Source organism: Triturus cristatus, chromosome 7, assembly GCF_964204655.1.
Source record: "Triturus cristatus chromosome 7, aTriCri1.1, whole genome shotgun sequence".
NCBI lineage: Eukaryota > Metazoa > Chordata > Amphibia > Caudata > Salamandridae > Triturus > Triturus cristatus.
This window is the reverse complement of record NC_140590.1, coordinates 1,193,128,919-1,193,152,240: the sequence shown is the minus strand read 5'-3', so window position 1 is coordinate 1,193,152,240 and position 23,322 is coordinate 1,193,128,919. Positions and strand designations below refer to the sequence as shown.

The following is a 23,322-nucleotide window of genomic DNA, read 5'->3' as shown; positions in this document are numbered from 1 at the left end:
AAAAGCCTCTGGAATGATAGAGAGGAAGGAGTGGACAGACAAGCCCCATAGGCTGCCATTATGTGGCTTAAAACAGGATACTGTGCCTTTAAGAAAACTTTCCAGATTTCCAGAACTTTCCCCAGTATCCCAGAATGCCCAGCAGGTCCCATTTACTTTCAGTTCTTTTTTCCGGCTCCTGCTAGCAGGACCCTGGAGCATTGAGCTCTCCCCTTTTCAAGGTTTTTTTTTGGAGATTTTGTCAATTTTTGTCACTTTTTCAAGTGCTTAGTAGCTGGTACTGTCAACATGCCTGGCTTGTTCGACAAGTGCCCGGAATGTGGTAGAAAGAAGGCTAAAACTGATCCACACGAGGTGTGTATAGGTTGCCTTCCCCAGTCCCACGTGCCTGAAGGCTGTACCATCTGCCACTCGTTCTCAGCCAGGACCCTGAGGGACAGAATGAAAATCAGGCTTCAAGTTCTGGAGGAGAGAAGACTGAAGGCACCAGGTGGGTCTGGAGGGGCTGATTTGGCCCATACTGAGGCCTCTGGGGGGGTCCCCAGGGACAGGAAGACCAGTAAGCGCTCCCACTCCCCGTCGACGTCGAGGGCGTCGACGGCGACGTCGAGGAGGATGACCACCGTCTGTTCGCCGTCTCCCCAGGGCTCTGGGGAGAAGCGGCGTCGACGATTGACGTCGAGGGACCTGAATAGGCCGCCGTCGACTACATCGGCGGCGGCGGCGATGACGCCGTCTTCGGCGCCGTCCAGCAGTCGACGTCGAGATCGGACCCGGCGTCGGCGCTCACCGTCGAGGGATCGCCGTTCGCCGTCGATGAAGAGGAGACGGTCGACGTCGCCGCCGAAGAGGAGATCGACGTCGAGACGCTCGAGGTCGAGGAGATCGCCGTCGAGGCACAGGTCGCCGTCGAGGCACAGGTCGCCATCGAGGCACAGGTCGCCGTCGAGGCGAAGGTCGCCGTCGAGGAGAAGATCGACATCGAGGAGAAGATCGACGTCGAGGAGAAGATCGACGTCGAGGAGAAGGTCGACGTCGAGGAAGAGAGAGTCACCGGAATCGGTGTACTCGGTGGCGTATACGCCTCCTCGGATGCCTTCGCCGCCTCCTCTCCCACCTCCGCCGACTCCTCCTCCACCAACGCCACCTCCTCCGCCTCCACCACCGCCACCACCGCCTCCACAGCCGCGGACGCTGCCTCCGCCGCCCCCACCTCGGTCGCTGCCACGCACTCCAGTGGGACCGCCGCCGGTTCCCCCGCGGTCGGTTTCCCTTCCAAGGTATCCGACTCTGCCGCAGGGGACCCCGAAGCCACGACGCCCGCGGTCGCCGGGACCGGCTAGACCGGCGGACAGGCCGAAGCCGAAGAGGTCGCGCTCCCGCTCTCACAGGAGGAGAAGGTCACGGAGCCGTGGACGGTCATCGTCGGACTCAGGACGACGCCGTTGGAGGTACAGTTCCAGGTCGCACACGCGCTACTCGACCAGAGACTTTTCCCCGACGCTGTCGGACTCACCGGGGACTAGGGTGTCTCCGGTGGACGACTTGGTCTCTTTCCAAGAGGTGCTGTTGAGAGGGGCAGCAAAGTTGGGTATCACGGTGACGGTTCCAACACCCACGACGTCCGTGATATTCGAGACACTTCATAAGAAACATCTGTCTCGCCCTCTACTGCCTCTTGTACCAGGACTGGTGGAACCCGTGTTGGAGCTGTTCCTCACTCCCGCGATGACGAAGGCCGCTCCCTCCAGGCTCATGAAAAAGTATAGGGCCCCGGAGTCGGATCCTACCTTTTTGAGAGTGGACCCGAAGCCGGATTCGGTCATCGTGACGGCGGCGAGGAAACAACATGCTACCGCCCCTTCATCGACGGTCCCGCCCGACAATGAAAGCCGCTGGCTGGACTCTGCGGGCAGGAAGGTGTGTGGGACCGCCGCCACTACCATGAAGGCGGCGAGTGCAGGGGCTTTGTTGGGCCGTTACGACCGGGCCCTGTGGGAGTCCCTGCAGCAGTATGCGGAACTGTTGCCCCGGGACAAGAAGGAGGACTTCTTGGAGACAGTGCGCGAAGGCATGCTGGTTTCTAATCAGGTGATCGGCGCAGCGGCGGATGTCTCCTTGCTGGCCGCCCACGCCTACTGTCATGGCGTTCATCAGAGGCGGCATTCGTGGCTGCGCCTGACGTCCCTCAAGCCAGAGGCGCAGCAAAGAGTGGCCAACCTGCCCTTCTCGGGGGAAACCCTGTTCGGGAAACATGCGGACGATGAGATGGCCCGCATGAAGGCGGAGGCGGAAACCCTGACGGCCGTTGGGTTGGAGAAGGCCGAGAAGAAGAAGCGCCCGTTCCAGAGGCGGTTCGGGTCTTCGGGCAGAGGGCGTGGGCAGGGTTCGGGACAGCAGCAGCAACAACAGCAGCAGTTCCGCAAGCCCTTCCAGAAGCGCCAGAGGGGTAGAGGAGGCCAGCAGGCTACTACCACTACCAAGGGCCCGGCCGGGTCTCGGCCCTGAGCGGTTACTTCCCCCTCAACCGTTACCCACTCCAGTGGGGGGAAGCATTCAATTTTTTCCGGCAGAGTGGAGAAAAATTACTCGGGACAAGTGGGTGCTGAATATTGTTTGCAATGGATACAGTCTTCGGTTTATCAGCCCGCCTCCAGCGATTCCGCCGGTCAGCTCTCGATTCCAGCTGAGAGAGCTCCAGGCGGAGGCAGACATCTTGTTGAGAAAAAAGGCGGTAGAAGAGGTACCTCTGTCTCAAAGGGGAAGAGGTCTGTACTCTCGGTTCTTCCTCGTTCGCAAGAAGGACAAGAACGAGTTCAGGCCCATTCTGGATTTGCGACAGGCAAACAAATGGATTCGCAGAGAGAAGTTTCGCATGCTATCGTTGCACCAGATTTACCCTCAGCTGCAACGGGGAGACTGGCTCTGTGCCATAGATCTACAGGATGCGTACTTCCATGTGCCCATAGCGAGGAAGCACAGGAAGTTCCTGCGATTCCAAGTCGGCGCCAATCACTATCAATACACAGTACTGCCATTCGGGCTAAAGTCTGCTTCCAGGACCTTCTCGAAGTGCATGGCGGTGGTGGCGGCACACCTGCGGAGGAACAAGGTGTTTGTCTACCCGTATCTGGACGATTGGCTGATCAAGGCCTCATCCTTCTCGGAAGCACAAGCTCACTTCCGATGGACGTGCGCTCTCTTACACAAGCTGGGGTTACACGTCAACATGTCCAAATCGGTCACGACTCCGGTCCAGTGCATACAGTACCTGGGGGCCTCCATCGATACGCGGTCAGCAAGCGTGTCTCCTTCGGAGGAGAGACGGTTATCACTCCTTCGGAAGGCTCAGGACCTCAGGACTGCTCCATCGACAACAGTGAGGAAGGTGTCTTCTCTACTGGGATCGATGGCTTCCCGTATCTTCCTCACGCCTCACGCACGGCTACACATGAGACCACTGCAGGAGTGCTTGGAAGATCAGTCGGATCAGAAGACAGGCTCTTGGGACGACAAGATACAACTGTTGCTGCATGCTCTTCAGTCTCTGAAGTGGTGGTGTTCGGCGGAAAACCTCCTCAAGGGGGTTCCCTTCCACAAGGACATTCCCACTACGAGTGTAGTGACGGATGCTTCTCTCCAGGGCTGGGGAGCGCATTTCGGGGACTTGCAGATTCAAGGAAAGTGGTCTCCTCTGGAATCGACGTACCACATCAATTGCCTGGAACTCAGATCTGTCTTCCTGGCACTGAAGGCCTTCCTTCCGTCCTTCCAGACCAACTCGCTGCTGATACAGACGGACAATACAACCACGATGTATTACCTCAACAAGCAGGGGGGGTCGAGATCGCGCACTCTGTCGCAGGAGGCGCAGGCGATCTGGCGCTGGCTGCTGGCCCGAGGACTGACGATTACGGCCACGCATCTGCCAGGGGTGCAGAATGCTCAGGCGGACGCCTTGAGCAGGCTGATTCAGGAAAACCACAAATGGGTCATAAACGACGAAGTACTAGGAGAAGTCTTCGTAAGGTGGGGGACTCCAGACGTAGATCTGTTCGCCACCGCCGAAAACAGCAAATGCCGAGACTTCGCATCCAGGTACTACCAGCGGGGGACGCTGGGGAATGCGCTATGGATCGATTGGTCGAACAGCTTTCTGTACGCTTTTCCACCCATTCCCCTGATTCCGGCGGTGCTCATCAAGCTGTCCCAGTCCAGGGCGCGGATGATCCTGATCGCCCCGGAGTGGCCCAGGCAGTGGTGGTTCACGGACTTTCTTCACCGGTCTCTCCTTCCTCACATGCGGTTGCCGTGCAGGCCGGACCTTCTCACGAAGTTCGGGGGGCGGATGGTGCACCCCAACCTCTCGTCTTTGAGTTTGGCGGCATGGCTCCTGAAATAGTGCAATATGGCCATCTGAATCTACCAGACGATTGTATGGACATTCTGAAGGAGTCTAAGCGACCTTCCACTAGGACATCCTATGCTTACAAGTGGAAAAGGTTCTGTATCTGGTGTAAGTCCAAGAACTTTGATCCGACAACATGTAAGGAAGATGTCATCCTTCCATACCTTTTACATCTGGCGCAGTCTGGCCTTAATTTCCATTCCATTAAGGTTCATCTGGCTGCTTTGACTGCTTACAGGAAATGCCCTTCACAGACTTCCTTCTTTCAGATCCCTGTGGTTAAGGATTTTTTGGAAGGCTTGAAGAAAGTGTTTCCTCCCGTCAGACTTCCCTCGCCTTCCTGGGACTTGAACGTGGTGCTGTCCAGACTGATGAAGGAGCCTTTTGAACCCATTCACAAGGCTTCATTGCAGCACCTATCCTGGAAGGCGGCGTTCCTAGTGGCCATTACATCGGCCCGCAGGGTGAGTGAACTTCAGGCATTATGTTGTCAAGAACCTTATACTGTATTTCATGCTGCTAAGGTTGTGATGCGTACTCACCCTAAATTTCTTCCTAAGGTTATCTCTGATTTTCATGTCAACCAGACCATAACTTTACCTACGTTCTTTCAGAATCCCTCTTCGCCAGCGGAAAGGTCTCTCCATTCCCTGGATGTTCGGAGGGTGTTGAAATTTTATCTGGATAAGACCAAGGATATTCGTAGGTCTGACCAATTGTTTGTTAATTATGGCTCAGTCAGGACTGGTCTTGCGACCTCTAAGCAGTCCATTTCTCGGTGGATTGTGTCCTGCATACAATTGTGTTATCAAAAGGCTAATAAGACCTTAGGGGGTAAACCTAAGGCTCATTCCACCAGGGGCAAAGCTGCCACGACGGCTTTGCTGCGTAATGTTCCGATTGCGGAAATCTGCAAGGCGGCCACTTGGAAGTCGGTCCATACCTTTGCTGCGCATTACTGCCTGAACACGGATGCCAGGGCAGATTGGGCAGGCTTCGCTGCGAAATTTGTTCGCACAGTAGTGGTAGTGTCTTGTGTGTTCTCCACCGCTTTTGTTGTGTGGGGATGGGCTTGCCATTCTATTCACTAGATTATGACTATACACAGAGATCCCCTACTACAGAAGGAGTAGTTTCTTTTCTGTAACTCCAGTTCTGTAGTAGGGGTATCTCTGTTATAGTCATAAGCGCCCGCCCTCCACCCCGGTGGAGAGATACTTATTCATATGTAGAATGCTACAGGTCTGGCGTGCTACGCCTTCAAAAAGAACTGAAAGTAAATGGGACCTGCTGGGCATTCTGGGATACTGGGGAAAGTTCTGGAAATCTGGAAAGTTTTCTTAAAGGCACAGTATCCTGTTTTAAGCCACATAATGGCAGCCTATGGGGCTTGTCTGTCCACTCCTTCCTCTCTATCATTCCAGAGGCTTTTGCTGGTAGAGGCAGGGTTTTTTCCTATGGGGAGAAAAACTAGACAGGCAGTGCTGTTTGTGGATGTTGGTGGGATTCTAGTTGAAGTACTGGACAGTGTAGCCTGTGGGTATAGGCTGCATTAACTGTCTTTAAATTAAATTCTCTCTTAAAGGTGTATGCAGGTCTGCATGATTTGTCACCTTTTAGAGATTATTTTTTATTGCTCCGGGGTCCACGCACATGGGCGGGACTATTCACTAGATTATGACTATAACAGAGATACCCCTACTACAGAACTGGAGTTACAGAAAAGAAACTACTCCATATCTGTTACCCACTGCGCATTTTTTTAAGTATCTACAGTTGCGTGAGTATCTTGCTAAATTGAAAACTGTGATTGTGTCTAATCCTCTTATTGAGGCAAATAAAAAGTGTTCTCGTATAGGAGTATTATATAATATAATTATCGAGACAATGCCTAACGACTTGGAAACTCATCGTACGAGGTGGGAAGAAAGACTGGGGTGCTCTGAAATACCGTTGGAAGTATCGATTGAACTGGCTTGCCGTCTATTTATGTCGGCTAATCTTAAGGCACAACATTATAAGACTCTGTTCTATCTTTATCGCACGCCCGATAAAATTGCAAAGTGGGGAGGAGATCCTGATGGAAAGTGTTTTAGGTGTAATACTTTACACGCTGATGTAGCACATATCTTTGCCACCTGTGCTAAACTATCAGAATTGCTCAGACATATAAATAGGTTCTTGTCTGAGATTCTAGGTGTCTCTATACAAGTGTCAATTAGTGAGATCTTACTGGGTATAGATGTAGGTGGAGTACGTACAGACCCTGGTAAGGAAGTCAGGTACCTGATATTTATGGCAGCAGCAGTGTTTAGGATTTGTATTGCCTCAGTGTGGTTACAAACTGATGCCCCCCCATTTGAGATGTGGAGAACTAGTTTCCTGTTTACGTACAATATTGAATATAACCTATATAGTGTTAAGGGGAGGCGGAAAATGGCTTTGGGGCAGCTAATTTGGGGTGCTGTATGTACATATATGGACAAGTAGGATGGTCTCGAGTTATTTGGTGTACCTATTAATTATGTGGTTTTTTTTTTGTTTGTTTTTTTTCTGCAATGGACGATATAATGGAATTACTTCCTTTTCTTTTGTGTATCAGATGTATCAGCCGTCTTACAACTTTAATCTGCCGAATATTACTGTAATTCAAATTTACTGAATCGAACCTGCATTGTATAACTAATGGAATGGTGGTGTATGTTCTTTTTTTTTTTTGTACCCGTGATCTCTATTTAATAAAGAAATTTAAAATAAAAAAATTAAAAAAAATAAAAAAAAAAATATTGCAGCTGCCCAGCTCAGCATCTCAGCTACTGTGTCAAAAGCACCAACATTTATCATCTTTGCGACACTGTAGCCTTGTGCACCTGCTTGGTTTCTTCTCCCGTTGATACCAGGTTTTCTGTAACATCATGTAGCAATCTTTTAGACATCTTCAGCAAAGACATACAAGTAGTGGGTGACAGGAAAAAAGTACAGATGCCCAGATAAAGACCTTCTGTGATAACTAAGCCACCACCAGACCCATTTGAAGTATCACTGTTGCACACTAAGTAACATCTTCATGAATGAGAAAATGAGGCCTGTAGTACCTACAGCACAATGTGTCGCTAGTAAGTTACATCAAGCCACAGTGGAATTCTTTTGGGCACTTATTTGAGCATGTTGACAGAGACAAAGGAATGATTTCACAGAGTTAGTGAAGGTCTTATTTTGAATTTATATGAATAGTGAAGCCACGGATGGATTGGACCATGGTGTCTCTATGCATAGCAACTTCCAGTGTAGTCATATGCTTAGAAACGAGACTTGAGTCTAGATGTACGAAGGCATTTTGAATTTGCAAAGGGTCTAATAAAAGAAATTGGGCAGTTTGAGACTGCAAAAAGGCCTTTTGGTATGTAAAAATCCCCAAATTGCGATTCGTAAAGACCAGTATTTTGCAACCAGTGCTTAGTACATCTGGATCTCGGTTCCTACGTTTTTAAGGATCGTTTTTGCTTGGAGTACATGTGAATGACAAGAGTGAAGCAGACTCTTTGAGAAAAAGAAAAAGTTCATGTGTGCATAAAAAATGATCAAAAGATCAATACTCCTATGGGCTAGTTCAAAGTCCTCTTGGCCTGGTTATCAGTGAAGTGTAATCAAAGGCCTTTTCTTCCTCCCCTCTGTTAAGCCCCATGTCAGTGGAAATGTATATACGACTTGGGTCTCCCACTGTGGTCAAAGTTATTTGAAGTAAACCAGTCAAAATTCTTTTGTTGAAGATTTTTGAAGTCCTTTAGATGTCAGTGCTTTATACATCTATTGTTGAAGTCTTCCTGCTTACCTTCTTAATGAACAGTAAAAAACATCTGATTCAGTATCTAATCCGCAACCTAATGGCAGATAATATAATCTGAAGATCGTGTTCATGTATTGTGGCATAGCGGGCTATTGATGCTATCATAAGTTGTACTGATGCTGTCTATGGTCAATACCAAGAATTAAGTTTTATTTACTCAACATGTTATTCAGGACTCAGGCAAATCTGCTAAAATATTTTCTGATAGTGACTTGTAGCTGCAGATTCCACACCTCTTGTATATTCCTCGCGTGTCAGACTGGATCCATACAGCATCATACATCTCGATCTCGCCTCCCAAAGTCGATGGACTTTGGAGTCTATACCACCACTTGTACCAACGCAACCTGAGTTTCCGGGGCCTTCCAACAATCCAAAAAAGATTGAAGAGTTCTGCAAGGCCATGCTCCGATTCCTCAGATCCAGCCTTCTTCATCTAGCACGCCGTTGAGTCCTACAGAGAGGAGATGCTCTCCATCTGCCGGCGGGATCTCTCTCTGCACCAGTTGGAACCTCTGCTCTCATCATGGGGCAGCCTCTGGCTCCAGTTCTGACTCTGCCTCTGATGCCAAGGTCCACATCGGTTCCCTGAACTTCGATACCAACTTCATTAACACCAAAAGACGAGGTTCCTGTTGCACTCTCTGACTCAGAGTTGGTGCCGGTTTGACCTTGACCGATGCTGTGCCCAGCCCTGTCCATGTGCCACTTACTCTACTCATCCCACCACCCCCACAAGGAAAAACACATACCCTGCATTCCCGGTTTGGCACTGATTCGGACAATGATTAGGACGTGGTTGATGAGATTGGACAGCCATAGCATGAGAATTAGTATGATGAACTGCAATGCGCTAGTGGCCTTGATACATCTCCTTAGTCTGGACTCGCTCGCACCCTCTCGTCCTGCCTCCGAAGAAAGTGCTTCTTCCACCATCATGATGTGAAGGACAGCCAAAGTCCTTGACCTCCAGCTCCCCACCATGGAGGTCAAGACCAGTGACCTGATAGAAGTACTCCAGCTAGGGCAAACTTCCACTGAGCCCCTTTGCCTTTCAATGAGGCATCTGTTGTCAGTGGCATGGCCAAACCTTGCCCTGACCCACCAGTCAACTGATAGATCGCAAGACACCACCGCCCCACACAACCCTGCGTTTTTCTCTGCACCTCTCCCTTGAAAGCTTGGTGGTGCAGGCATCTACAGGCAGGACAAACCCAACCACGTTTCCAACCCCTACGCTTCATAGGGAGTCAAAATGGGTGGAAACGTTTGGAAAGAGACTTTTCATCCACCAGCTTTGCTTTTAGATTGGTTGCTGTTCGCATGCCCTTTGTAGTTCGGCGGCTCAAGTCCTTCTGGGTGTTCCTGAAGATCTGACATATCCTCGCCAAGCTACACAGAAAGGTTATGATGCAGCCAAGATCACAATTCTTTGTGGTTTGGACATCACAGATTCCATCGGATGGACCATTGGCACTAGTGTTGCCATTCGATTCAATAAATCAGGGGTTTGTAAAGTGCACTACTAACCCGTTAGCGTCTCATGGTGCGTGGTTGGGAGTGTGCAGCTCGGTTGGGGTCATTTGATAGGGCCATTTTGCCAATTTTTTCTGCAGGACTTTCTAGCTTGAGTCCAACTCACAGACACATCCAAATAGATACTGCTGTGGTATTTGGTTCAAAAGATGACAATTCTGCAACTAGAATTCTCCATTGGACCAACAAGTTACATACCGTCAGTAACGCTCTAAATGGTAGAGACGGTCTAACCGCAGATTCCTCTTTTACCCTTCCAACAACCCCATTCTGTGATTGGACTCTATCCATTTAAAAGATCCCCAGTCTAGGAATCTACACACTGGTCAAAACAATTTGCTTTTGGGGCTCTGTGTCGGGGTGTGGACAGTCTCGAAAGCAACTGACGTCAGCTCACAGGAGAGATGTCTATATAGGCTCCACATGTCATTTTTGGAGTGGATAGGTGTCAGTGTGGAGCAGCATGGCGTCACTGCTGAAATGTTTACTGATTCATTTTAACACTTTGGGGATATTCAAAAGGTGAAGGCGCCACAGCCATATAGAAACTGTACCAGAAAGAGCATAACCAAAGATAAGTAACTTGTTCGTTGCAAAAATCAACTGGTGCTGGACGGTAATGCTTAACAAACTGCTATGTCTCAATCAGGATTCAACATCAGTATTTGCTTGCCATAAAGTGCTACTGCTTGGATAATAATATACATTTGAAGGTACAAATCGGCTAGGTAATGTTCGGAAACCTAATTGGACATGCTGCATTTCCCTCATTCCTCTGAAACTCACCATCAAGATACTGCTCTGTTCAAAAAGGCTTGTGAATCATGTGGCTCTATGTAAAGTGTAGTATAGTTGAAAATAAATCCTTACCTGCAAATGTTCTAAGTGTAAGGCTTCAATAGTTATATTTCACAAGTTTACATTGAGGAGGCTGATGCTTCAGGATATGTTTGATGTATAAAAGAACATAAAATAGCCTTTGAGAGTGTAGCTGAAACTACCAGCACCTCATTGGCCTTGGGCTAAACACACAGAGAAGGATGTAGATAAGTTGAGAGAATGCAGAATCTGCACCAATGCTGCCTTTTCTGTATATTAAGCATAATTCTATTCATTTTGAACTAGAGTGTGGGGAATGTTAAAAAATGATGCAAATGTGTTTCCAATGCTGGAAAATTACTCTTAAGGGTAAGTGATTACTTATGCACAAATGGGTCATTTTTTCTTTATTAAGAATTGTATTTTTGCCTGTTAATTTTCTCCTGCTCTACTTAAATGTACATGTGTAGCATGTTTATTCTTCCGGTCATGGGAACTGAGCAGCTATCCTATTAGAGAGGTCGTGGGCTTGAGACTGTGAGAAGCACAGTTACCGTGGGGAGTTATATATTCTCTTTTTTAGGTCTCGCGAGCCAAAGGCTCGAAGAGACATTTTATATGTGGGATTTTCAAAGTGCTACCCACACTTTTGGCTGGCCTAAACCTTGAGTGCACGAGATCACATGCACGTGCACAGCTGCTCCTCTGCTAATTGCATTCCCCCCTCCCTTCTCACCCAGTCCTTTGATGCTCTGCTCGATTACTTTCACTTTCGCGCTTTGACCCTTGCATTCCCCCTCCCTTCTCACCCAGCCCTTTGATGCTCTGCTCGCATCTCCCTCCTCCCTGGGCGTGAAGGGAGACAGAGACATCCTCCTTAATTGCTGTTTCCCCGGTGAGCCGAGAATACATCGGGTCCTGTGGACACGTTATTGATCAGCTCCAAACTCTGAAACATTGCTCTCAAGTGACCATCTGTCAGAGGAAACAAGCAGCAGGCACTTAAATGACCTCTATACATAATTATGCTTTATTATATGCCACATAATTTTACACCACTTAATGCAACACAATTCCACGCCATGCTACACAATTCTATGTCACATAATTCTACTCCACATCACATAATGCCACTCCACATCATGCCACATAATTTGACAGAGCACCACATAATTCAACAAAGTGTAACATAATTCCACTCCTCCCTACATGACTCCACTCCACACAATGGCATTCCACATCACACAATTGCACTCCAAGTTACACATCTGCCCTTCATGCCACACAATTGCTCTCCATGCTGCACAATTCCATGTCTCACAATTCGACTCCACACCACAGAATCCCACGCAACCAAGTTCCACGCAACGTAATTCAACTCCACACCACATAATTTCATGCCATATATTACCCCTCCAAGTCACATAATTCCACTCCACCTATTTTCAATCCACTCCATACCACATCATTTCACCCCATGCCACATAATTCCACACCACTCAAGGCCTCGCAGTTCCATGCAACACAATTCCACATCTCATAATTCCACTCATGCCACAAATTTCCACTCACACAATTCCATGCCACATAATTCTACTCCATACCACATAATTCCACTTCCTTGCACAACATATAATTCCACATCATGCCACATACATATGCCACATAATTTCACTCCCTACAACATAATTCCACTCTGTGTCACATCATGCCTCTTCCCTTTCGTGCCACATAATTCAGATCAACATATTTCCACTCAACTCAATTCCTTGCCATGCGACACAATTGCACATCACATAAATCCATGCCACTTAATTCTACTATATGCCACACACTTTCACTCCACACCACATAATTCCACACCACGTCACATAATTCCACTCCACATCACTTAATCCCACTCCACACAATTGCACTCCATGTCACACAGTGACACTCCTCACAATTCCATGTCTCAAAATTTCACTCCATGGCACACAATTGCACGCCATACAATTTCACACCACACAATTCCATGCCAAAAAATTCTGCGCCACTTAAAGCCAATCCATGGCATGTAATGCCATGCCACACAATTCAAATCAACATAATTCGGCTCCATGCCACATAATTCCACGGCACGTAATTCCACTCAACACCACACAATTCATTACCATGTCACATAATTCCACTCCATGCTATATGATTTCCACTCCACTCAGTGACACTCCATGTCCCCCAATTGCATTCCACATCACACAATTGCATTTCACGCCACACAATTCCACGTTGCACAATTCCACTCCAGTCAACACAATTACACTCCATGCAACACAATTCTGAACCACACAATTCAACTCCATGCCACCTAAGTGCACTCCACCCTCATATTTCCAATCCAAGCCACATAATTCCACTCCATGTCGCATAATTCCAATCCTCTCAATGCCGCACAATACCATGCCAAACAATTCCTTGCAACACAATTCTTCTCCACATAATTTCACGCCACCTAATTCTACTCTACACCACATAATTCCACTAGTCAACACCCCACAATTCCATGCCACACAATTCAACTCCATCCCACATAATTTCACTCCATGCAACATCACGACTCCACATCATGCTACATAATTCCACTCCATGAGACATAATTCCACTCCATACCACATAATTCCACATTGTACCACACTGTACCACCTAAATTTAAGCTCCCCAAACCAACATAATTTCACACCACACAATTCCACACCAGACAATTCCATGCCAGACCATTCCATGTCACATCTCATAATTCTACTCCACGGAGCATAATTCCACTCCTTGCCACCTAATTCTATGCCACACCACTTGATTTCACACCATGTCACATAATTCCACTTCACGGCACTGAATTCCTCTCCACACAATTGCACACCACGTCACATAATTGTAGTTCACGCCACACAGTAACATGTCTATCTCAGTGAATGCAAAATAATTCCACTCCACATAATTCCATGCCACATAAAGTACTCTCCACTTCTCATAAATCCACACCACATAATTCCATTCCATGGCACACAATTGCATGCCACATAATTCCATACCACACCCCATAATTCCACACCACATCACATAATTCCACTCCACCCCCATACTTCCTCTCCGCAGAATTGCACTCCATGTCACACAATTGCATACCACGCCACACAATTCCATGTCTCACAATTTCCCTCAACACCCCACAATTCTAGGCCACACCACACAAATCCACACCAATTAATTCCATGCCATACCACATAATTACACTCCATGGAATGTAATTCCATGCCACATAATTCCACTCCACTATTAATGAATCAACTCAATAACATAATTCCACTTAGCGGCACATAATTCAAGTCCACCACATAATTTCATTCCATGCCACATATTTCCACTCCATTCCATGACACATACTTCCATTCCTCTCAACACAATTCCATGCCACACAATTCCATGCCACACAATTCCACTCCACACAATTCCACACCACACCATATAATCCTACTCCACGCCAACTAATTCCACACCACATCCCTTAATTCCACACCATGCCACATAATTTAACTCCAGGTAACATAATTCATTTCCATACAATTGCAGTCTATGCCACACCACGCCAAAGAATTCCACATCTCACAATTCAGCTCCATGCCACACAGTTCCAAGCCACTCAACATACTTTCATGCCACATAATTGCACCCCACAGATCATAACTTCACTCTGCATATTTCCACTCTACTTGACAACACGTAATTCTACTCCCCTCTACATTTGCAGAACAAGCATTTGCAATGCAATAGGTCTCGCATTTACGCAAGTTTGAGCTACTCACATTACAAATAACAATGCCTTTTATTTTTGTTTTCTTTTTTAAAACTTAAATAAAAGGCAGTGTCATTTACAATGCCAATAGCTTAAACTCGCGTGAATGCGAGACCTATTGCATTGCAAATGCTTGTTTGTTTATGTGATCTGACTTAATGAATACTGATCTCAAGACTCGCCCATACATTGCTGGTCCACGTTCCCGACTTTTTAATCCAGGGAAACACTGAGGGATAGAAAGGCTGTTATTGTAGATGTAAAACTGTTAAAGTGCGTCCACGTGTGGTCAAAGCCACTATTCCCTTGGAAAAAAAGCTCAGGCCGAACTTACAAGAGTGGGCACACACTAATGTTAGCCTTTGCACTAATGAACCATGGCAAGGTCAAAATAGATGACTACAGAGTGGAAAGCCGCAGGATGGGCTTCCAGGGACCGCCATTCAAACGTGGGGCAACGAAGTCCTTGAATTATATATCCCAAGGCAGAGGTGACTGAGGCTACCTACAGTCTCTTAGAAAAAGACAAAGTTTGGCCTAAGAATGGGCAAATGTAATTTCAGCTGGGGTGTGACTGATGGCTTTTCACAAGAGGTAAAGCGGCATTGTTCAGCAGCAAGGTTGGTTAAGCCGTCAGTACTGTGCTGTAAGAGTGGTATATGCATTATCCTTGCGTATGTACGGGAAACGTTTTGTAAATGTTTTTCTTTTTATCTTTTTAGTTTCCTTCCTTACTAAGAATAGTGATGGTGTATCTCCTGATTCTCAAGGAGTTGAGGTCTACAGAGATTTTATTCAGAGAAACTGCTCTCTTCTCGCTCAGAATCCTTCACTCTTTTATCAGCAAGTCATCAATGAGCCAGAGACCTCTCCTATCACATCGCAGGGCCAGAGGCTTCTGGGGAACAAGGAAGACTTTGAATCAGGTCAACTTCTGTGCACGCTGAGGTGGATGAACAAGCCCCAGACAGTGAGGAAAGCTGACAGGTAAAGACTTTTATTGCCTTGCATTAGGAAAATTGCTGCCTGTGCATCAATTAATTGAATGCCATTGTCAACATTTGGCTTTAGTCCTATGGTTATTGTTCTGGGAGGTTTGTATGTGCAGTGCTAACCTTTACCAACTGTGACAGCGGTGCTGAGGCGCCATCCTGTCATTGACAATATTTCCTATTGTGCCATTGTTTCCATAGCAGTGTGTTTAGGCCACTGCCAATGTTTATCATTGTCTCAAATGCACCAGAGTAGTGTGTTTATCATTGACAATTAAGGTATGCTTCACCACAGCAAGGTAAGTCAATATCAACTATTCGGTGCACACAGCACAACTGAACCACCTGAGAAATTGCCAAAGATTCCCATGAGTGCCAAGTGCTTCAGAGTATTGTGTGTATTACTGCGCAGATTTACCACGAAGGGATTCACATTTGTGTGTCGGCTCTTCTTTAGCACTGTAAGGCTATGCCCTTCGTGTAGGAGTGTCTTATAGGTTTACTTCACTCCCAGGCAGTGTCATGGCCCCTGTGAGCAGTGTTGTTTTACCACAAGTATCAAGCTGAAATTATTAGAATTATTGAATTATCCCCTATATTGAATATTCCTTCTTTAGGTCAGATCTTTTGTTCTTACTTTTCTAAATATATATAAAGCTGTGCTTCTAAGGAACATTCGTCTGTCACTGTATTGCTATTGGCTGTTTAAAGTTTTGTGCCACCAGTTAGGGTGTACTTCCATCTCAATATATGAGTTGCCCCGGTATAAGTAATCTGCCTGACTTGGTATGACACCTTTAGTGGTGGAGTATGCCTAAAATATGGGCTCTGGGGATTGAGACATGTGACGTTTGACAGAAAACCATTTAAAAAAAGGGGGAAGCTTGAGTGTCTGTGGTGGGTTGGCCTGGTACAGGCGGTTGGCAATGCGGCTAACTGATGCCATACACAGCAAAAAAAACATGCATGGTAGGGCGGTTGGCTGCCCGCAGAAGTTTGGGCACAAGGCATGCCCTATGGCAAGGCCCTGCAGCCATCACCACTCTGCACATGGCCTTTGGCTGTGCAGGGTGGGGGCCTGAGCCAGACCCTTTCACCAACGTCCCGCAATTGCCATAGGCAGTGCACCTTGCAGGGTTGGCTGCTTGATGGGGGTTTGGGGGCAGAGCCTGGCCACAAGACACACCCTGAAGCCTACCCGATGCTCCTATGTGCAGCAGAATCTTGCCATGCACTATGGTAATAAGCTGTTACTTTACGTAAATGAAAAACCAAAGGTTAAACTTGTATTATAGTTATGTATAGTAATGACTTCTTACTTTGCATAAAAAAACCTCAGACATTCACTGAAGAAAAGTGGCAATATAGTGAAAATGTGAGGGTAAACCTAATGTCTTAAACTGAAATTTAGCAATTATAGTAAATTCAAGTAACCATAACTTGCGCCCTTGCCATGCGCTGCTTATGACCTTGCATATTACAACACTCATGACATGTTCTATGCCATCTGATAGAGACATCTATCCGCAGGTTCCTTAACTTAGAATATCCCCAGGCGTCAGACTGGATCCGGAAAACTTTCTGCAGCAGCACCTTTGCGTGCCGGGAGGCGTTCTGCACGGACCCCCTGACGTAGTCTACGCACGTGACGTCAGTGGAGCCATATATGCCCCTCCTGGCGTGCTGACATCAGTTTTTCTTCTTTTCCGCATCCTAACGCGGATCCTGGAAAACCAGCAGTTCCTTGGCCTGTTTTAAGGGCCTTCTTGACGCCTTTGGTGTCCGGGAACAGTGTGCGATGCCTTAGGGCTTTAATGCGTTTGAGACCTGCCAGTGACAGATGTCTGTCACGGATCCACACGCAATTTGTATGTGATGCCTTCGAGAGCACCACAACTCCGAAGAGTGCGACGCCTGTCAACAGATGAAGCCTAAGTCCCTTCGGGAGTGTCGTACGAAGCTGCTGGCCGCCCGGATGTCCGGTCCTGCTCCTTCACGCCGTCGATCTTCCCCTCCCGTTCGGCGTCACTTGCTGGGTCGTTCCTGCGAATGTCATTCAAAGGCAGGTAAACATAAGCGCAAGTTGCGGAGGACCTCCTTCGGTCAGCGTGACGCTGGGGCCTGCAGCTCTCGGTCCTTGCCAGGCACGTGCACCTAGCAGTCGCCCCATACCCACCCTTCCTGGGTGTCGGGGCGACTAGAACCTAAATGGAGGCCTACTCTAAGGCACTTCAATCTTTCTTTGGGTTGCCCTCTCTCCCTGGTGCACATACGGTTCCACAGAGAAGGAAGGCACTCATGTTGGATTTTCACTGTCTCATTCGTCCTCTGCACCGGCTGTGTGCGTCGACACGATGCCAGTGGGACACGGCCCGGAGGGGCATCCCGGTCATCTGTCCAGGCCGCCTGTCCGGTCAACGCATAGCCCCATACAGCTTACTGCGCTGACGTCGGATGCGGCATCGGGCTCCGCATCGGCCGGCGCCGCTGGAGCCGACGGGTCCTGTACTGCAGGAGCTCCCGAACATGCCCGGTAGCTCCCCCTCCTCACCCCAGGTGGAGGTCGAGTCGCCATCCATTAGCGCCTACATCGAGTCCCCTTTTGCGGTTCTCGATCTTGAGGCGGCGCCGCTGAATCCCTTGTTACAGGAGGATCAGCTCACAACAGGTTCACCATACCCAGGGTCGGTTGCGAGCCTCTTGATACAGGTACCTAGTGTTCCCTGGCCCTTAGATCAACCCCAGGTTGTTCCACTCTTGTTCTCTGGTGGATAGGTTAGCCTTTAGCCGTCCCCAACCGACGGATTTTTGTCACCTCTCTGGATGGCAACAGAGGCTAGTGCGGCCTTCGCAAGGGCTATTCGCAGGGCTGCTGATATTCTCCGCTTGCAAACCCCTAGGGTTTTCCTTCCCACTGATCCGTTACTGGATCTCCTCCATATGGAGCCTGTGGACATGGGGCCTTTGCTGCCCCTTGGTGGGTCTTAATTTGATATCATGTTTGGGGCCTGGGCGCGGCCCTCCTCTGGTGACCCTGTTGATAGAGCCATTGGTCGCCGGCACCATCGTCCGGCCCGGTACGCTCCAGTCTGCTTATCTCTTCACCCTAGAGCTCAGGGTCTGGTTGTTCAGGCGAGTTTCACCTTAAAACCTTCTTTCGCTTTACCGTTGCTCCCTCCCACTAGGGAAGCTCTGTGGCTGGAGAATTGCAGACGCAACATTTTTGCCTCCACCAGTGCTGCCATTCGTGCCTTAGCACGTCTTGCGTGTTCGCACGTGCTTCCTTTGCCCTTTGGGATTTGGTAGAGCTCATTCTTCCTTCTCTCCCAGAAGCTCCCAGGGTAGACTTGAAGTGTCTTATTCTTGATGGGCATGGATCGGCACAATATTCCATTTGTTTGGCCCTTGACGCTACGGACTCTGTTAGTAGAGCAATGGCACGGTCGGTTGCTTTGCGCCGCCATGCGTGGCTGCTGGATATTCGTTTCCCTGACAATGTTCGGGATGCTCTACGGGCTCTGCCATTCAGTGGTGTAGACCTTTTTGATTGTCACGCTGATTCAGCGGTCTCCCGCCTTATGTCTGGTCTCCTGTGATTAACTGGCCCTTGGGACCAAGCTTTCTTGGCTTTGTGAGCCTGTTTTGTCACACTGTGTGTGACTTTATATTGCTTTCCTTAATTGGCAAAGTTGCCTTCCTTGTTTAGGACCTTGCGTTCATGATGTAATACCCAGATGGTCTGGGCGGATGTGCCGCCCTGCTTGCCTTGGTTGGTCCAGAAGAGGACCCTTGCTGGGGTTAAGACTTACCCTATGTGGGGTAATTTATAATGTACACTCCTGGAGAGTATTATTCACAGGGGATCTTTTATGAATCACGCTGTTCTCTTTTTCTGCTGTATGTGTCCCACATGTGCATGTTGTATGGCGCTTCAAAGTTGTGGTCTACGTTTCCCCGTACTACTTTCAGGCATTGGCTGGTTTACCTTTTTACCGGCCACTGTCCTCTGGGAGCCTTGTTTGGTTCCGTCCAGGCACAGTTCTTCCACAACTGACGCCCTGACTTGTTCGTGCCGAAAAGTAGTCACTACGCTCCGTTCTTCCTGTTGCGCGTGATTAAAGTGCACCCTGGTATGATTCGCTTCATTGGGTGTTTATCTTCTTTATCCCGCTTCTGCGGTGCTGGTTCAACCCTTTACTTTCAGGTTTGGTATTACTTTCTCGTACTTCAGCCCTGTCTGGGCTGCTGCTTCTTTGTCTTAAAAGGGGCATCTTTGCCCCATATACATCTATGCTATCTTATGCACCCCATTTCTGTCCACTTCCTCAACCAAAGTTTTTTCCTGATGCATTCTGCTCACGTGTTTTCCACACTTCTGCATTGGGTTCCTGCTGTAACACTCTCATAGGAGTGTTCTCTTCAGGATACTTGCTTCTTGAGTCTCTGGGCCATTAGGATAGTCCTAAATGTTCCCACTCTCCTGTCTGGCTCCGCCTCTTCGTCTGTCTACTGGAGAAGCTTGGCTCCTCCCGGAAGGGTAGCTAATGTCGTTTGCAGCTCTAGACATTGCCCTGGCTACTTCTGCTTCCATATAACTTTAGGTTCTTTCCCGTACCCAAGTCATTCATCATATGCACATCCCTTCCTGCGGTGTGTCTTGGCGCAGGTCGGCTCAGCCGGCAAACTCATGTGTGGGTGTCCTGCTTGCCAGATACCCCCGCTTTTTTAACAGTTGCATACCTGCTAAGGCATCCTTCCCCTCTGGCTACTCACACTACTCTACAGAGTTTTTTTTTCCTATACTGCGAATAGTTCTATCATCCTGAAGGTATGCTTATGTGCCTGTCTTCCACATGACTCTCATTCTACCTGTAGTCCTGTGTTGGGAACTTCTAATGGTTGCCGTCGGCCCTCTTTCATGTCTGGTGCAGGGGCGGCTGCGTGCTGGAGTATACTGTGTTCCTGGTACTATCAGCACTTTCTGACCATTGGTCGGTATCCTGCCAATGCTATCCCACATCTCTTAGCCGGTGCAGGTTCTATGGTGCTTGTTTCCAATGTTGTGTATTTCTCTGAATTTCATTTCAGTCAACACATCAGATTCTGCGGATCCCTTGGTTCCATTCTCATCTTGGCGAGCCAAAACCTCTCACTTTCGCTCCGGCATTATAGCTTTACGCTTTCTTCTCACTACCCAGTATACATACAGGGTTTTCCAGCTGTCTTGGATGGCTTGCGGTGCCCTTGCCTCCCTTTGTTAACGCTCTTTTCAGAGCTTCATGGTCGGGTGTGACTGCGCTGGCTTGCAGTCCCCACTGTATTTCGTCAACTGTTGATGGCTAAGTTCCCTCAGGAACTTAGTGGGGTACAGTCGCAGATCCGCCTCCTCTATGGGTATGGCTTTGGTATCTATTCTAAGTTAAGGAATCTGCGGCTAGATGTCTCTATCAGATCAACGAGTTACTTACCTTCGGTAACGATGTATCTGGTAGAGACACAGTCTAGCCGCAGATTTCTTAACGCCTGCCCGTCCTCCCCGCTCTGCGAGGACCGTTTCAGGTTGGGCTTCCTGTATTCGCCTCCCTCCGGGTGGCTTGGTCTTTCTGCAGTGTGTCATCTTTCACTTCACTCCTACACGGAATAATTCATTCTGTTTCGCTTGCTCCACTCCGCCCATTCTCGTTGTTGGGCGGTATGCTCATGTGTCAGGTGTCACATCCCTACGCCCTGGATTGGCCATTGGGGGATTTACTCCTCTCCCCCACCCCCCCTCTCCCATCTTTCCCCTCCTTAATCGCCTTTGGGTCTCTTACCTCCCCAGTGGCTTATTAGTTTAAATTCCATTGGCTCTGTCCCTCTCGAATGCGTCTCTTACTCGGGATACAACGTCCCTTTCTGGTGCCGTCTTGTGCTGGATTGTCTTTGCTCATGAGTTGCAGACTTGTTGTCCTTCACAGTTATCTATTCTGGTTCCAGACTTCTGTCAGTGTTTTTTCTCACATTTTCTTCTACCTCCAGGGGAGGTTTGGCATTCGCTTTTGTGAGATTGCTCCTCAAAGGGGTGCTTTGCTCTTTCCCTTTGCTAGTATTCAATATGCAGTGCCTGGCACTGTCCTTTATGCTGCTGTTTTTTCACCATTCGCTTCCTTTTGCATTTTCTATCTTTTACGCACACTGTTCCCATATTCTCACAGTTTTTAGTGGTGGCGCGGTAAAGTCTCTCCGAAGAAAACTGACATCAGCGCGCCGGGGGGGGCATATATGGCTCCACTGACGTCACGTCCGTGGATGACGTCAGGGCGGAGCCGTGTGGCGCTGCCCCCTGGCACGCAAAGGGGCTGCTGTGGAATGTTTTCCAGATCCAGTCTGACGCCTGGGATATTCGAGGTTAAGGAATCTGCGGCTAGAATGTGTCTCTACCAGATACATAGTTACCGAAGGAAAGTAACTTGTTCATCAAGGATAACATCACTGATGGCAACTGAAATTACATCATTGATGACAATGCTCTGCATGGTGGGGGGTGCAATATACATATGTATATTCATCACCGGGTAGTTCTAGTTAGGTCAGCTGTTCGATAGGAAAAGCGTTTTTTGTGTTGCTAATAACTGTCTCTGTTTGGCAAACTTTCATAAAACGTTACAAAAAGATGCTACTTTTTGACTAGTTTGTGCATGGAATGCTTCGGGGTGATCCGTCAATCTGGAGCTAAGGAAAAAGTCGCCCAAAACGCAAAACCCCATGCATATTCCATAGACTCATGTAAGAAGGAAGCACTACTGCAAAAACTGCTGAACGGAATTGTATCAAATTTGTCAGATCAGATTGTGCTTATTGTGATTTGGTGTAAATCTGTTCAGGAGTTTTTGAAAAGGTAATGTTTAAAAATATTTGGATATCTGTACGGTTGGGTCAGTGAGAGTACCTCGAGTATCGCGGGAGGTCCAATTTAAAAAAATAGAATGCTCTGATTGGGCCAGGGAGCTTCTTTCCCTTTGATCATTTCGCTCCTTCTGGAGCCAGACTCCAGTGGGAGCGTCTGCTCTGACTGGCTGCCTGCAATATGAGAAAAATGCTTCTGGCAGCCCTTACAGCACTCTGGGACTTAGTTGCCTGTCTTGAAGATAAAAACAAAACACCCACCCCACCCCCGGGGGATGAAATGTCTAAAAAAGCGGAAGGAGGCCACACAGCCTCACTCCTCGAGCCATCAAAGACCTGTGGAGACAGGAAATTGTACACGCAGTTTAGATTTGGCTGTTTACCTATCAATGCTTTTACCAACCTTTGGCTAAACAACATCAGCCAGCCCAAGGGATGCCCTTCCTGCCCAGACCCAAATGAAACTGTGGGCCATGTTTTTTTTGCATGTCCAGCTTATGACGAAGCAAGAAGGAACTGGTTGGCCCCACTATGCAGACAGTTGGGGACTCGTAGCCACCTTGACACCCTACGGATGTTAAGATCAGACACAAGACCATCCTTCGTATGTGCTGTTGCAAAATTTCTTGGCCGGTTCTGGGCCATTAGTCGAAGGCTCCTGTCTACTCTTCCTTGTGTTATGGACTAGCTGCAGTAAAAATCCTATGACCCGAGGGTGTTTTAATTCCCAGGATCCTGTTTTTAACCTCCTTAAGATTTATAGTAACTTTTTTAATTTTTTTTAAATCCATAAAGGCAATAAGGTATTTATTGAAAGCTTCAGAGAGTAAACTGTGGAGATTGGTAGACATTATTGCACTCGCACTTTATTCTTGTTTCATTTATCCTATTTGGTCTCAAATGAGAACACACATAGCAAATGATATATCCTAGTGATTTTTCCTGTGTTTAAAAATTACATCACAAGTTACTTGATTTTTAGAACCCGGTGTATTAAATATCT

General features: G+C 47.9%; 1 protein-coding gene across 7 annotated transcripts in view; it reads left to right on the top strand.

Moving 5' to 3' along the window:
- Nucleotides 1-23,322, top strand: part of LOC146811566 (telomerase protein component 1-like) — a 1,575,504-nt gene that overhangs the window by 889,167 nt on the left and 663,015 nt on the right. For all 7 annotated transcript variants that reach the window (XR_014966741.1, XM_085618541.1, XM_085618539.1 and 4 more), the window contains one exon: nt 15,165-15,429. Coding sequence is in view for 6 of the 7 variants with exons in the window: in XM_085618541.1 (XP_085474667.1) it covers nt 15,165-15,429 (265 nt within the window). In the remaining variant the exon portion in view is untranslated. The remainder of the gene's footprint in view (nt 1-15,164; nt 15,430-23,322) is intronic.